At 45.0% G+C, this 15558-nt stretch overlaps 1 protein-coding gene across 4 annotated transcripts in view; it reads right to left on the reverse strand.

Moving 5' to 3' along the window:
* mthfd1l (methylenetetrahydrofolate dehydrogenase (NADP+ dependent) 1 like) overlaps nt 1–15558 on the reverse strand; it is an 84430-nt gene that overhangs the window by 8839 nt on the left and 60033 nt on the right. For all 4 annotated transcript variants that reach the window (XM_021600758.3, XM_021600761.3, XM_021600760.3 and 1 more), the window contains exons 22-25: nt 14837–14940; nt 13560–13737; nt 3363–3470; nt 3075–3227 (exon numbers count right to left, since the gene is read on the reverse strand). In XM_021600758.3, the coding sequence (XP_021456433.3) occupies nt 3075–3227; nt 3363–3470; nt 13560–13737; nt 14837–14940 (543 nt within the window). The remainder of the gene's footprint in view (nt 1–3074; nt 3228–3362; nt 3471–13559; nt 13738–14836; nt 14941–15558) is intronic.

Raw genomic sequence — 15558 nt, forward strand, 5'->3', positions numbered from 1 at the left:
GTAGGTGTGTCCAAACTTTTGACTGGTACTGTATGTATTAAAAATCCCTGGTTGGACACCTCTGCTCTAATGGGATATGGATTCCACAGAGACCTATTGTTTTCCCTGTGACCCCTCCCTCACATATCTGGGAAATGACATCAGCCCCTTCCTGGTTCCTCACCCAACTAAGGCCTTCACCTGCCCCTCCCCTGCTTCCCCTCCCCCTCTTAACTCCCGCGGGGCCTTCAGTTGGTCAAATCTCTCCACCTGCGAGAGAGAGCGAGATGACCCTGAGGTCAGGGTGACACAAAACTGACATGACAACCACAACAGTGCTAATTAAACTGTGTGCCATCCCTGCTTCACTCCTCACATTGGGTCTCGTGCTCACAAAGGCAGGTGCAGCGAAAGCAACCCGTCTCCCAGACAAAACATTCTCTCAAGTAACTAGCTAATACACAAGCATATTGTACAAACAAACATCAAAAACACTCACGTGTCAGATCAACACTCTGGCACGTGTTAAGAAAACCTACAGGATACACACCCAAATGTATAGATGGCTGCCGTAACACTCACTTGCCTTACACAGTAGTCTAAAGCTACTTATTGGGATCAAAGCACTTCAATGAATTCAGACATCAACTTAATAAAATTAATAAAAGGTCAAGTTCACCAAACTAAAAGACAGTACATTACAGGAACTAATCTGCTAGCCCTTTAGACATGGATCTAATCAGACGCCAGGAGGAGACTATGGGCCAGACAAAAAAGTTCAAGGAGCTGCTAGTAAATTCCCTCCGAGGTCAGGAGTCAAGGTTCAAGGGTCGTGATGGCTACACAGGCCCTAGCAGATCAAAGCGGTGGAGGCGGGTGGCTGGATAGACGTCCTACCGACCGGCGGCCGCCCCTACCCAGCATGCCGTGGAAACAGTGGGGGACCAACTTCCTGTACGACCAACTGCCAACATCCAGCCAAGCCCAACCCAGCACTGGGGTTATCTGTAAGGTCTGGGGTTAAGTCCAGTTCAGAAGAGGAACATCCAAAGGAGAGTAGAGGATAATAGATCGACACACACGGAAACCCAGTGTGTCTGCGTATGTGATAAGACTTTCAGTGGGCAGCTAAGGAAGTCTAGCAACTTCCTTAATGACAGAGAGTGTTCAGGGTCGAAAGGAATTAGGTTTAAAGCAGAGCTTCAGACGAAAGATTTAACTGACTAATGTATATTTTTTTCTTTTGACCCCTTTTCGTGATATCCAATTGGTAGTTACATCGCTGAAACTCCCGTACAGACTCGGGAGGTGTGAAGGTCGAGAGCCATGCGTCCTCCGAAAAAAAGACCCTGCCAAGTCACACTGCTTCTCGACACATTGCTCGCTTGACACACTGCTCGCTTAACCCGGAAGCCAGCCGCACCAATGTGTCGGAGGAAACACCGCACAACTGAAGACCGAAGTCAGTGTGCATGCGACCGGCCCGCCACAAGGAGTCGCTAGAGCGCGATGGGACAAGGACATCCCGGCCAGCCAAACCCTCCCCTAAATCGGATGTCGCTGGGCTAATTGTGCGCTGCCCCATTAGTTTCCTGGTTGCGACACAGCCTGGGATCGAACCCAGGTCTGTAGTGACGCCGCATCGCAGTGCTTTAGACTGCTGCGCCACTCGGGGGGCTCCTAACTGACCAATGTTTAAACTGAGAACCGTACGAGAGGGAATTACATATTTATTTATTTTTACGCGTATGTTCTTGAATTCCTCAGAGCAGCAATGTAAGAGTAAGTCACACACGCATTGTTAAGAGAAATTCCTGGCATTTCTGGCGCCAGAACTCTGGTTAGAGGGACTACACCTCTGGAGGCACACCTGGGCAGGGTCAAAAACACACAAGGGGGGGGCGGAGCTAGCATGTTGGAGTGAACGGCTGTGCGTGAGAGGCTCCTGCAACTTTTTTGCGAAATAATCTAATTTAACCTACTTTATGGCACTTTTTACAACAAACGTTTCTTTCTAATACAAGATTGTAACTTTTTATATGAAAATGCCGAGTAATAAGCGACCAAAGGACAATAAATCCACAGCGGAGGCCTACTCCCCACTAAAAAACGAGACAGACACCTGAGAGTGTGGCACCTGCAACAACGTGACACTTACAGAACTTACCCGGGCTTTGGGGGAGCTACGTGTTGCTATAGCTGAGGATCTTAAGACCACTATTGCTGAACTGGACACCAAAATCGAGAGCATCATTCGAACGGTCGCTTCGCATGGCCAGAGTATTGTGGACCTTGAGAAAGCTTCTGAATTCAACGCTGGTAGGATCGACGAGTTAGAGAAGCTATGCACGTCATTGCAGGATACTGTGCAGAGGCTTTCTGTGAAAGTGGTGGACCTGGAGGGCTGATCCAGACGTAATAACCTTCGCGTTGTTGGTCTGGCAGAGGGGGTAGAGGCGGGCTCTCGCCCCACTGACTTCTTCGCCAAGCTATTGAAGGATGCAATGGGATCGGATGTTTTGGATTCGGATCCCCAGCTGGACCGCGCACATCGCTCCCTTGTCCCAGTGCCTGGACCGGGCAAACGTCCTCGCCCAGTAATCATCTGCTGTCACAGTTTCAAGACCAAGGATCTTATCCTGCGTGAAGCTCGAATGAGGGGCAACCTGTCACATAAAGGGCATCCATTCCGTGTCTATGAGGATTATGCGCCCGATGTGGCAAAGCATCGCGCCGACTACAGAGATGTCATGACCAAACTCTACAAATGTGTGTATGTATGTATATATGTATATGTATATATATGTATATATGTGTGTGTGTGTATATATATATATATTAATGTATATATTTTTATTTATTTTTTATTAAACATATTTTGTTTATGGGGGGAACGTTTAATTTAACAAATCCTTGTTCCGATCTCCTGACCCACAGTATGTAAAGGTACGGCTGACTATGTCGGTTGTGGATGGTTTATTTTTTGAGAACCAAAAGTGGGTCACTGAGACCGTGTTCATGTAAAAATGGCTTAACCCGGCCTTAAATCCCTATGGAGACTAAGTCTCTGTGCTTCCAGAATCCAGACCACTCACCGTTCCCACCAATGGGTAGATGAATCCTGCCCCGATGCTGGCGCGGATGTCTCTGATTGGCAGGGTGAAGCCAGTGGGCGTGCCCTTCTTCTCAGGCAAGTGTGACAGGGACAGGTGGGTCTTGGCCATGCAGATTGGAAGCTTCCCGTAACCCTGCGGGCAGGAGCACATGAACATAATTAGACAACTGAATTAATTCAGTGTGTGTACGTGTGCGTGTTGGTGCATGAGAAAGATACTATGTAAAAGCTTCAATAGATCATGTGTAGTATGGTATGGTGACCTCACCTGCTGGTTGTAATAGTCTATCTTGGCCTGGGCCTCTGGAGACAGCTCAATGTCATCAGCCCCATACACCTTCTGGGCTATCATCCTAATCTTCTCCACTATGGGGGTCTGGGAGGACAGAAGACATAGGACAGTATTCAGCCGGGACCTATGGGAAACAGACGTTTAGTCTCAAAAGGAACTAAAACCTTAAGGACTTTGCTCTCACACAGTGTCTACGCATGTGCACAGGTTCGCTTAACGCTGTTACAGCGTGGTAGCCAGGGCACCAAACCAGCAGAGAAGATGTTGAGCCTCACTCTTCAAAGCTCTTAGTTGTTGCGGAAATTGACCCACTATGCTGTTTACTTTCTGCATATACGTCATATCGCTGAATCAAACTTTAAAAAGGTCTTTCTCTGTCACATTTAAAATCAGTAGATAAATGCTAGGAGAGTAACATCTAAAAACAACCTAGGGAATACAGTATGTATTGTTCTTCCTGAGAAGGCCTTAGCTAGCCTAGGGTCGTAAACCCTTCTACTGGCCAGTCATCTAAGGAAACAGAACTCCACTACATGATGCTAGCGCTAATCAGAGAGACGAGAAATGGCTCCATGGACCTACACACACACACCCGCAAATGCACGTGAGCCCACAAACACAGGCACAAAGACACACGCGCAAACACAGGCACACACAACCCTGCATGGTCTCTATAACAGGATCAGTTAAACAAAGTCACATTCCAAACTCACTAACTCAAACCAGCTGATGTTTTTTCCTCCGATTTTGGATGGGCTCCCAAAGACAGGAACTCAAACATGGGACATTTAGGCATGGGGGAGTTTCACGCACGTAGCACAGATACACATACAGTGGGGCAAAAAAGTATTTAGTCAGACACCAATTGTGCAAGTTCTCCCACTTAAAAAGATGAAGAGGCCTGTAATTTTCATCATAGGTACACCTCAACTATGACAGACAAAATGAGAAAAGAAAATCCAGAAAATCACATTGTAGGATTTTTAATGAATTTATTTGCAAATTATGGTGGGAAAAAAGTATTTTGTCACCTACAAACAAGCAAGATTTCTGGCTCTCACAGACCTGTAACTTCTTCTTTAAGAGGCTCCTCTGTCCTGCACTCGTTACCTGTATTAATGGCACCTGTTTGAACTTGTTATCAGTATAAAAGACACCTGTCCACAACCTCAAACAGTCACACTCCAAACTCCACTATGGCCAAGACCAAAGAGCTGTCAAAGGACACCAGAAACAAAATTGTAGACCTGCTGGGAAGACTGAATCTGCAATAGGTAAGCAGCTTGGTTTGAAGAAATCAACTGTGGGAGCAATTATTAGGAAATGGAAGACATACAAGATCACTGATAATCTCCCTCGATCTGGGGCTCCACGCAAGATCTCACCCCGAGGGGTCAAAATGATCACAAGAACGGTGAGCAAAAATCCCAGAACCACACGGGTGGACCTAGTGAATGACCTGCAGAGAGCTGGGACCAAAGTAACAAAGCCTACCATCAGTAACACACTACGCCGCCAGGGACTCAAATCCTGCAGTGCCAGACGTGTCCCCCTGCTTAAGCCAATACATGTCCAGGCCCGTCTGAAGTTTGCTAGAGAGCATTTGGATGATCCAGAAGAAGATTGGGAGAATGTCATATGGTCAGATGAAACCAAAATATAACTTTTTGGTAAAAACTCAACTCGTCGTGTTTGGAGGACAAAGAATGTTGAGTTGCATCCAAAGAACACCATACCTACTGTGAAGCATGGGGGTGGAAACATCATGCTTTGGTGCTGTTTTTCTGCAAAGGGACCAGGACGACTGATCCGTGTAAAGGAAAGAATGAATGGGGTCATGTATCGTGAGATTTTGAGTGAAAACCTCCTTCCATCAGCAAGGGCATTGAAGTTGAAACGTGGCTGGGTCTTTCAGCATGACAATGATCCCAAACACACCGCCCTGGCAACGAAGGAGTGGCTTCGTAAGAATAATTTCAATGTCCTGGAGTGGCCTAGCCAGTCTCCAGATCTCAACCCCATAGAAAATCTTTGGAGGGAGTTGAAAGTCCATGTTGCCCAGCAACAGCCCCAAAACATCACTGCTCTAGAGGAGATCTGCATGGAGGAATGGGCCAAAATACTAGCAACAGTGTGTGAAAACCTTGTGAAGACTTACAGAAAACGTTTGCCCGCTGTCATTGCCAACAAAGGGTTTATAACAAAGTATTGAGATAAACTTTTGTTATTGACCAAATACTTATTTTCCACCATAATTTGCAAATAAATTAATTTAAAATCCTACAATGTGATTTTCTGGAATTTTTTCCTCATTTTGTCTGTCATAGTTGAAGTGTACCTATGATGAAAATTACAGGCCTCTCATCTTTTTAAGTGGGAAAACTTGCACAATTGGTGGCTGACTAAATACTTTTTTGCCCCACTGTATGAAGCAAACATACACATTGATCTTGCTCACTCCTACACATCCCTTCTTGAGGGTTATTTTGGAATTGTGAGACTTTTTGGGCATTACAGTCTAACATAAGGAGTGAGAACATCTAGATATACACACACTACTGTTCAAAAGTTTGGGGTCACTTAGAAATGTCCTTGTTTTTTAAAGAAAAGCACATTTTTAGTCCATTAAAATAACATCAAATTGATCAGAAATACAGTGTAGACATTGTTAATGTTGTAAATGCCTATTGTAGCTGGAAACCATTTTTAAATATGGAATATCTACATAGGCCCATTATCAGCAACCATCACTCCTGTGTTCCAATGGTACGTTGTGTTAGCTAATCCAAGTTTATTATTTTAAAAAGGTTAATTGATCATTAGAAAACCCTTTTGCAATTATGTTAGCAGAGCTGAAAACTGTTGACCTGATTAAAGAAGCAATAAAACTGGCCTTTAGACTAGTTGAGTATCTGGAGCATTAGGATTTGTGGGTTCGATTACAGTGTCACGCCCTGGTCTTAGTATTTTGTGTTTTCTTTATTATTTTGGTCAGGCCAGGGTGTGACATGGGTTATTTATGTGGTGTGTTTTGTCTAGGGTTTTTTTGTAGGTTATGGGATTGTGGTGTAGTATAGTTGTCTAGAAAAGTCTATGGTTGCCTGGAGTGGTTCTCAATCAGAGGCAGGTGTTTATCGTTGTCTCTGATTGGGAACCATATTTAGGCAGCCATATTCTGAGTGTTTTGTGGGTGATTGTTCCTGTCTCTGTGTTTGTTTGCACCAGATAGGGCTGTTTTGGTTTTTTGACGTTACGTTTATTGTTTTTGTATTGTTCGTCATTATCTTTATTAAAGATGTATGAAGATAACCACGCTGCATTTTGGTCCTCCTCTCTTACGACTGAAGAAAACCATAACATACAGGCTCAAAATGGCTAAAAACAAAGGACTTTCTGAAACTCGTCAGTCTATTCTTGTTGTGAGAAATTAAGGCCATTCCATGTGAGAAATTGCCAAGAAACTGAAGATCTCGTACAGCGCTGTGTACTACTCTCTTCACAGAACAGGGCAAACTGTCTCTAACCAAACTGTCTAACGTGATAAATTCAGAAACAACAAGAGAGTTTGTGGTCAAGTCAAAATGTACCACATGCAATTTAAGGAGGGACATAAATAGTGCAGTGAAAAATACTTTTTTATTTTGAAATTAGATTACCTGACTAACAGTCAACCCTTGCCCTCCAAAACAGATAGGCACATAATTGTCTTTATCTTCTCTCCACCTCCAGTTAGGTGGAGGAGGAATAATGGTCCAGGGCTGTTCTTCGTGGTTCAGACTAGGCCCCTTAGTTCCAGTTAAGGGAAATCTGAACGCTACAGCCGACAATGAAATTCTAGACGATTCTGTGCTTCCAACTTTGTGGCAACAGTTTGGGGAAGGCCCTTTCCTGTTTCAGCATGATAATGCCTCTTTGCACAAATCAAGGTCCATACAGAAATGGTTTGTTGAAATCGATGTGAAAGAACTTGACTGGCCTACACAGAGCTCTGATTGCAACCCCAGCGAACACCTTTGGGAAGAATTGGAATGCAGACTGCAAGCCAGACCTAACCGCCCAACATCAGTGCCCTACCTGGCTAATGCTTTTGTGGCTGAATGGAAGCAAGTCCCAGCAGCAATGTTCCAACATCTAGTGGAAAGTCTTCCCAGAAGGGTGGAGGCTGTTATAGCAACAAAAGGGGGGACCAACTCCATATTAGTGCCCAAGATTTTGGAATGAGATGTTTGACGAGCAAGTGTCCACATACTTTTGGTCATGCTGTGTACAAAATAGGGGGGGTGGTCGACTGTACGCACCACATATCTGCTGTCAGATCCAACCCTGATCTATATTTAGTTTTAATGCAGACAAGCACTGGATCCAGCTTCACACAGATATGAGCTGGCGAAGGGTAGTCTACCATGACCTTTATGGTGCTTTCAAGACAACTGGGAACTCTGAAAAATAGGTGGTCAAGTTATGACGTCAGTGGTCAAGTTATGACGTCAGTGATCTTTAGATTGGAAAGTCGGAAAGAGGCCAGAGTTCCCGATTTGGAATTCGGAGTTGGATAACAGTTCAACATTTATTTCAGAGTTCCCAGTTGTCTTGAACGCACTGCAGTCGGAAGTCAGAGATTTCCAAGTTCCCAGTTGTTTTGAAAGCGGCATTAATGCTCAGAGGGAGACAGCAGAGTATTCCCTTCGAGTCAGGAACCAAAACTCCTCAGTGACCCGTGAATACGTTGTCCGCAGCATTCGGGCACATGACAGCTCGATCAGCTGTTCGATTTCCCTTACCAGCATGTCAACTGAGCCGGGACCACAGTCCAACGGATTGGGAAGTAAGTCCCAAAGTGCCCTTCCAAGCATTGGAGGTGAGCGGTCATCACTCATGTCGGACACTTACTGATGCTGTTTTCTGTTATTTTCCTGACACAGAAAGTCAACCAAGTCAGTTGTTTTTTTTAACCCATTGTGAATGACACAGCTCCGCTCTTAATGTGAAAAATCTTTCCAACACTCCCCCTCAATAACCACCAAGCCTCAGTGTGAAATAGAACATTTTCATGCTCTGATCCCATATCTCCACATAGTTTTGTGAACAGGCGTGGTGCAGTGGTTTGATGTAGTTATCTGCTGGGGTATATCTCAGTTCTGTGCTCAGCTCTTTTGCCTCCAGTTGCTCTCAGTGTATCATATAAATGTGTCCATATGGCAGAGGGAGACATTCATAACTAGAGTCCCGCCATAGATGGAGTCCCATCTGGTCAAAAGCATCTCGACCCTCACAGCTAACAGCCATTTGGAGAGCATAAGCTGGGGAGTTTGAGTCGTTCAGTCAAGAGTTACTTTCCTCTTGATTGCTAGCAATAGCATAAATTCTTTGTTTAACAGTGTTATCCGACAACGGTATTAATGTGAGTTTCTGTGCCTCGGCCTCCCCACACATTGTTTTCACCATATCAGTTGGGGTCGGCAATTTCAAAGTCTCTGCAATAGTGTGTGGTTTCATAGCGTAGCAGGCCTTGCCATTAACTGTGGGAATGATTCAATTGTATACCTTTGCATGATCTAAGGGTGCTCCCTGGTTGAATTCTATATTTTAGATTTGAATCGTTTTGATTTAGATTTTTAAGGTTAACCACATTACAACGATTTTGAGAAACAAAGACGATATTATAATATACACTGAGTGTACAAAACATTAGGAACACCTGCTCTTTCCATGACAAAACTGACTAGGTGAATCCAGGTGAAAGCTATGATCCCTTATTGATATCCCCTGTTAAATCCACTTCAATCAGTGTAGATGAAGGGGAGGAGACAGGTTAAAGAAGGATTTCTAAGCCTGGAGACAATTGAGACATGGATTGTGTATCTGTGCCATTCAGAGGGTGAATGGGCAAGAAAAAATATTAAAGTGCTTTTGAATGGGGTATGGTAATAGGTGACAGGCGCACTGGTTTTAGTGTGTCAAGAACTGACAGTCCAATACAACACTGGTGCCCAAAGACCCATAAAAGAACGCACAACTTGTCGTACCTTAGCACGAATGGGGTATGGCAGCCGAAAACCTTACAGAATTCCACTTCTTTCAGCAAAAAACTGTGGTTGCAGTGGGCTAAGGAAGAAAAACACTGGGAAATTGGAAAAACATTGCCTGGTCTGATGAATCCCGGTTCCGTTTGTTTTACACTGATGGGAGTACTAGGGTATGGAGAAAACCACGAGTACATGCATCCATCATGCCGTGCGTCAACATTGCAGTCTGGAGGTGGTGTGATGGTGTGGGGTGTGTTTTCATGGCACACATTGGGCCCCTTGATAAAAGTGGAGCAACATTTGAATGCCACAGGATATCTGAATATCACTGCCAATCAGGTGCATCCCTTCATGGCAGCAGTATATCCATATGCAAATTTATTTTTCCAGCAGGATAATGCCCCATGCACAAAGCTAGGATTGTCCAGGAATGATTCTGCGAACATGACCGTGAATTCAGCTGACTGCAGTGGTCTGTCCAGTCACCAGATCTCAATCCAATTGAGCATCTATGGGAAGAGATTCCTCACAATCAAACTTTATTTGACTCTATGTAAACTGGAAACCACATATCCTGAGGCTGCATTCATTGTAGCTGGGGATTTTAACAAGGCTAATCTGAAAACAAGACTCCCTAAATTCTATCAGCATATCTATTGTGCTACCAGGGCTGGTAAACCCTGGATCATTGTTATTCTAACTTCCGCGACGCATATAAGGCCCTCCCCCGTCCTCCTTCGGAAAAGCTGACCATGACTCCATTTTGTTGCTTCCAGCCTACAGACAGAAACTAAAACAAGAAGCTCCCGCGCTCAGGTCTGTTCAACACTGGTCCGACCAATCTGATTCCACGCTTCAAGACTGCTTCGATCACGAGGATTGGGATATGTTCCGCATTGCGTCCAACAACAACATTGACGAATACGCTGATTCGGTGAGCGAGTTCATTAGAAAGTGCATCGGCGATGTTATACCCACAGCAACGATTAAAACATTCCCAACCCAGAAACCGTGGATTGATGGCAGCATTCGTGCGAAACTGAAAGCGTGAACCAATGCTTTTAACCAGGGCAAGGTGACCGGAAACATGACCGAATACAAACAGTGTAGCTATTCCCTGCGCAAGGCAATCAAACAAGCTAAGTGTCAGTATAGAGACAAAGTAGAGTCGCAATTCAACAGCTCAGACACAATAGGTATATGGCAGGGTCTACAGTCAATCACAGATTACAAAAAGAAAACCAGCCCCGTCTCGGACCAGGAAGTCTTGCTCACCGGTCAGACTAAATCACTTTTTTGCTCGCTTTGAGGACAATACAGTGCCACTGACACGGCCCGCTACCAAAACCTGCGGGCTCTCCTTCACTGCAGCCGACATGAGTAAAACATTTAAACGTGTTAACCCTCGCAAGGATGCAGGCCCAGACGGCATCCCCAGCAGCGTTCTCAGAGCATGCGCAGACCAGCTGGCTGGTGTGTTTACGGACATATCTGCTATCTGAGCAGCTAACCGATCGCTGCAGCTGTACATAGTCTATCGGTAAATAGCCCACCCAATTTACCTAACTCATCCCCATACTGTTTATATTTATTTACTTTTCTGCTCTTTTGCACACCAGTATCTCTTCCTGTACATGACCATCTGATCATTTATCACTCCAGTGTTAATCTGCAAAATTGTAATTATTCGTCTACCTCCTCATGCCTTTTGCACACAATGTATATAGACTCTTTTTTTTTCTTTTTTTTCCCTACTGTGTTATTGACTTGTTTATTGTTTACTCCATGTGTAACTCTGTGTTGTCTGTTCACACTGCTTTGCTTTATCTTGGCCAGGTCGCAGTTGTAAAGGAGAACTTGTTCTCAACTAGCCTACCTGCTTAAATAAAGGTGAAAAAAAATAAATAAAAAAATAATATTCAATCAACCCTTATCCCAGTCTGCTGTTCCCACATGCTTTAAGAGGGCCACCATTGTTCCTGTTCCCAAGAAAGCCAAGGTAACTGAGCTAAACGGCTACCGCCCCATAGCACTCACTTCTGTCATTATGAAGTGCTTTGAGAGACTAGTCAAGGACCATATCACCTCCACCCTACCTGACACCCTAGACCCACTCCAATTTGCTTACCGCCCCAATAGGTCCACAGGCGACGCAACCGCAACCACACTGCACACTGCCCTAACCCATCTGGACAAGAGGAATACCTATGTGAGAATGCTGTTCATCGACAACAGCTCAGCATTTAACACCATAGTACCCTCCAAACTCGTCATCAAGCTCGAGGCCCTGTGTCTCGACCCCACCCTGTGCAACTGGGTACTGGACTTTCTGACGTGCCGCCACGCCAGAAAGTCCAGTACCCAGTTGGTTGAGGGTAGGTAACAATATCTCCACCCCGCTAATCCTCAACACTGGGGCGCCACAAGGGTGCGTTCTGAGCCCTCTCCTGTACTCCCTGTTCACCCACGACTGCGTGGCCATGCACGCCTCCAACTCAATCATCAAGTTTGCGGACGACACTACAGTGGTAGGCTTGATTACCAACAACGACGAGACGGCCTACAGGGAGAAGGTGAGGGCCCTCAGAGTGTGGTGTCAGGAAAATAACCTCACACTTAACGTCAACAAAACAAAGGAGATGATTGTGGACTTCAGGAAACAGCAGAGGGAACACCCCTCTATCCACATCGACGGGATAGCAGTGGAGAGGGTAGTAAGTTTTAAGTTCCTCGGCGTACACATCACAGACAAACTGAGTCATGATTAGGTGACTGACTAGGGGAGCTCAAGTCTTCAGGTCTCAAGCAAGGTTACTCATCACGCAGGGGCACACTGGGACCAGAAGCCAGCCCTGGTATTTCTAAAACACCGGCCAATTTTTTCCCCTTGAGGCCCCCATTAGCAGCCAGAATGATAATTTTGCGCATAAAACCCAAGTCAGACAGGCCCATAAATGGACCAGCCCATCTGGCATTAGCCTGAAATGGCAGATGGCCAGTCCGCCTCTTTCATCATGTGAGTAACCACCTGGTATGGTTTGGCCAAAGCAGACCCGTTCTTGGCAAGTCTTGTCTTCACACCTCCTCTGTGAGGCATAGCAGGGATATTGCCCTGGGTCGGAGGAAAGGCCACTTGGACCTACTTCGCCACATGCAACAGGCTTTATGTATAGGGGTTGTTCATAGGGTCACAGGGAGGAACTGGATGGGATACAGTAGCACAGTACAGTAACACACACCCCTATGCCCCTGGCCCTGACCACAGCATTCTCACAGGGCTCAGAGGAATGACAGTGTCATTAACAAGCCCCAAACAATTAATATCACAGGTCAATGCTACACCACGCTAATACTAACCACCACCCAGTGCTTACACATATACAAGCTAGCAGTGTGTCTCATTGCCATAGCTTCACAGTGAACTAGAGATGGGGTTTATTCCACTAATTCAATTCCAACTCTGTAAATTCCATTTAGTTCAATTCAAATTCCAGGTCAGTCCATCTCTGAATTCTGAGATAATTAAATTCCTCTCAAGTCCAATGTTCCAATAATTCCATTCCCAATTCAATATTATGCCCAACAATTCCACAAATTCTAAATCCTCAGGGGGCCAGGCTGATCATGTCACTCAGTTCAGACAGCATAGCTATACTGGAAATATACAAATACATTTTTGTGCTGCATGATTTGAACTCCATGTGCATGAATTGCAATCCAAACAGTCTAATTCCATATCTTGAAGATTGTTGAAATTAGAATTGAATTCAACGTAAATTCTTCACTTCATGAGTTAATTCAAGATTGAATTGGAATTTCAATCTAAATCGAGCCCAACCCTGCATAGCTCCCCATGTACTGTAAAGCTAACATTACTGGTGAAATAAATGTGACCCGACCTTGCAGGCTCAACAAAAGCACAGTGTCAGTGTTATTGTAGATCAATAAATTATGTCGGGACATTTTAGAATGATTGGACATGGCAACCAAATTCCTGCACCCATTTATATCACAAGCCAGAAGGGTCTGCAGAAACATGACACGTTTGTCTATTTAGCTTACTTACTTTCCAGTACTTCCAGATTAGCGCTTAGAAGTGTAAACTAGAGGCTAGATGTCGTAGTGCAATGGGGCGTCTGTCTCTCACCTCTTGGCTGTAGAGGAACTGGAAGTGGCTGGGCTGACTGCCGGCCTGCTTCACTGCCTGGGCCAGCTCCACCGAGCCACGGCCACCCCGCGCCCAGTGATGACACGGCACGGCATCTGACGCCCCAGACTCCTTGGCCATCTGGCACACCAGGTCGATCTCAGCCTGGGTGTCAGTCCTGTGGAGTAGCCAAGGAGACGGTAACCATAGAGGAAACCAGGGAAACAACTGTAGGGATTGGAGCAATGAATGGTGTGACTGGGACACATAACAAGGTGTTGAAATGAGATGGCAACTTCGAAGTGTTTAAGTTTGGCTTAACAAGACCTTTGTCCTTATATTTTTGCAGTGTGTGTGGTGTGGCCATGTGACAGCCCATTTAGTCTAAATGAGGCCTGAAGGCTAAAGCCACATTCTAATAGCTTCCGACACGCCACAGTTGCTGTGTAAACACCTCAGTCACACTGACAGACTAACACTATGTAAAACACACCAAGTCATCTAACCACAGACCTCAACAACACCAGTCATGACATGGGCCACTTTCTGTGTCTTCACAGTCCTCACAAGGATAGTCCTCACAAGGATAGTAAAACAAGGAACATTCACATTTCCCCACAAATAAATACATATATTTTAGGTTTAGGGGTTAGGGTTAGAATTAGGGGTTAAAGGGATAGCATGCTAGCAGATACCCGAGCTAATGCTAGTTAGCATTAGCTCGCAAAACTACTTTCCTTCATACTGGACACATAGACATAATCCCTAAGCATCTCTTTAATGCTACGGTTAGGGACAATAGGATTTAGAATGGGAAGCAATTGTTTTGTCCCCATAAAGATGGTAAAACAAACGTGTGTGTCACTGGCAGGTTGACATTTATTGTCATGAGTCTTGTCCTGGAAGCAGAACGGAGGGATTTCCCCTAAGATGGGCCAGCTGCAAAATCTAAATAGTTTATATTTTAAAAAATGCATAAAAACAGTGTGGTTAAGGTTTAAAATCAGACGTTATGACTTTATGGCCGTGCCAGCTAGTAACCACTCTGCAGAGCTGAGTGTCACTGACCCTCATATGTGTTTGCATATTTTTTGTAACAAACTGATAAGGATTCTAAAGCTAAACATGTTTTGTCTGCATACATCTGTGCATGTGTTAATATCTGCATTCACATGCCTGTCCACGATATGGGGTCTGACAGAGAGAGAAGAGAGGCCCAGGCCAGCTAAGGACACAGCTGATCAGCTGCTCAGACTGTTACAGACTGGAAGTCTTACTTGAAGACATTGAGAGCCACGACCACGGGGACTCCAAACAGGTGGGCTATCTGGATCTGTTTCCTCAGGTTACTGCTGCAGCCCTTCACCACCAGACTCAGGTTCTAGAATACAGAGGGACAGAGAGAGTGAGATGGGAGGGAGGGAGAGATTAATTCCAATCTAATGGAAACATAGTCAAAACTCATCCAGGTCAGAAGTGCAGTGGCATTAGATGTGAGGCAGAGAGAGTGGCAGGCATTCATCTCTTTCATTTCCACAAGTGTGAATATTAAATGCTAACTACCGAAACAGGATATCACCGTTTACGAGAAGCTTGGTTAATGACTCAGGAGTTCTCGCTCATATGACACAGTCTGTGTGTGTGTGTGTATGTGAGAAAGACAGAATGCACGAAAGAGCGAAAGAGCAAGAGAGAGCGAGAGAAGAGATAAGAGAGTGGGAGTAAAAGCAAGAGTGGGCGTAAATAGAGGATGTTATAATTGCATTGTAAGAGCCAGGAGAATTGGAAGGTTGAACCTATTGGCATCCCTCTACCCCACTCTGCTACAGTCCCCTCTGGTAGTTCAGTCACCTAGAGCAACACTGGCTCGCCTTCAACAGTTTAAACTTTGGGGGGGGAGATGAGGCAATACTCACTAAGGAGCTCAAATCCTGTTTTACAGCAACATTGATACTCTCTGGGGAAGGAACAATCCCAACCATATGACATCCCATATGAA

The sequence above is a fragment of the Oncorhynchus mykiss genome, chromosome 4 (assembly GCF_057628025.1).
Source record: "Oncorhynchus mykiss isolate SJ-2025 chromosome 4, ASM5762802v1, whole genome shotgun sequence".
NCBI lineage: Eukaryota > Metazoa > Chordata > Actinopteri > Salmoniformes > Salmonidae > Oncorhynchus > Oncorhynchus mykiss.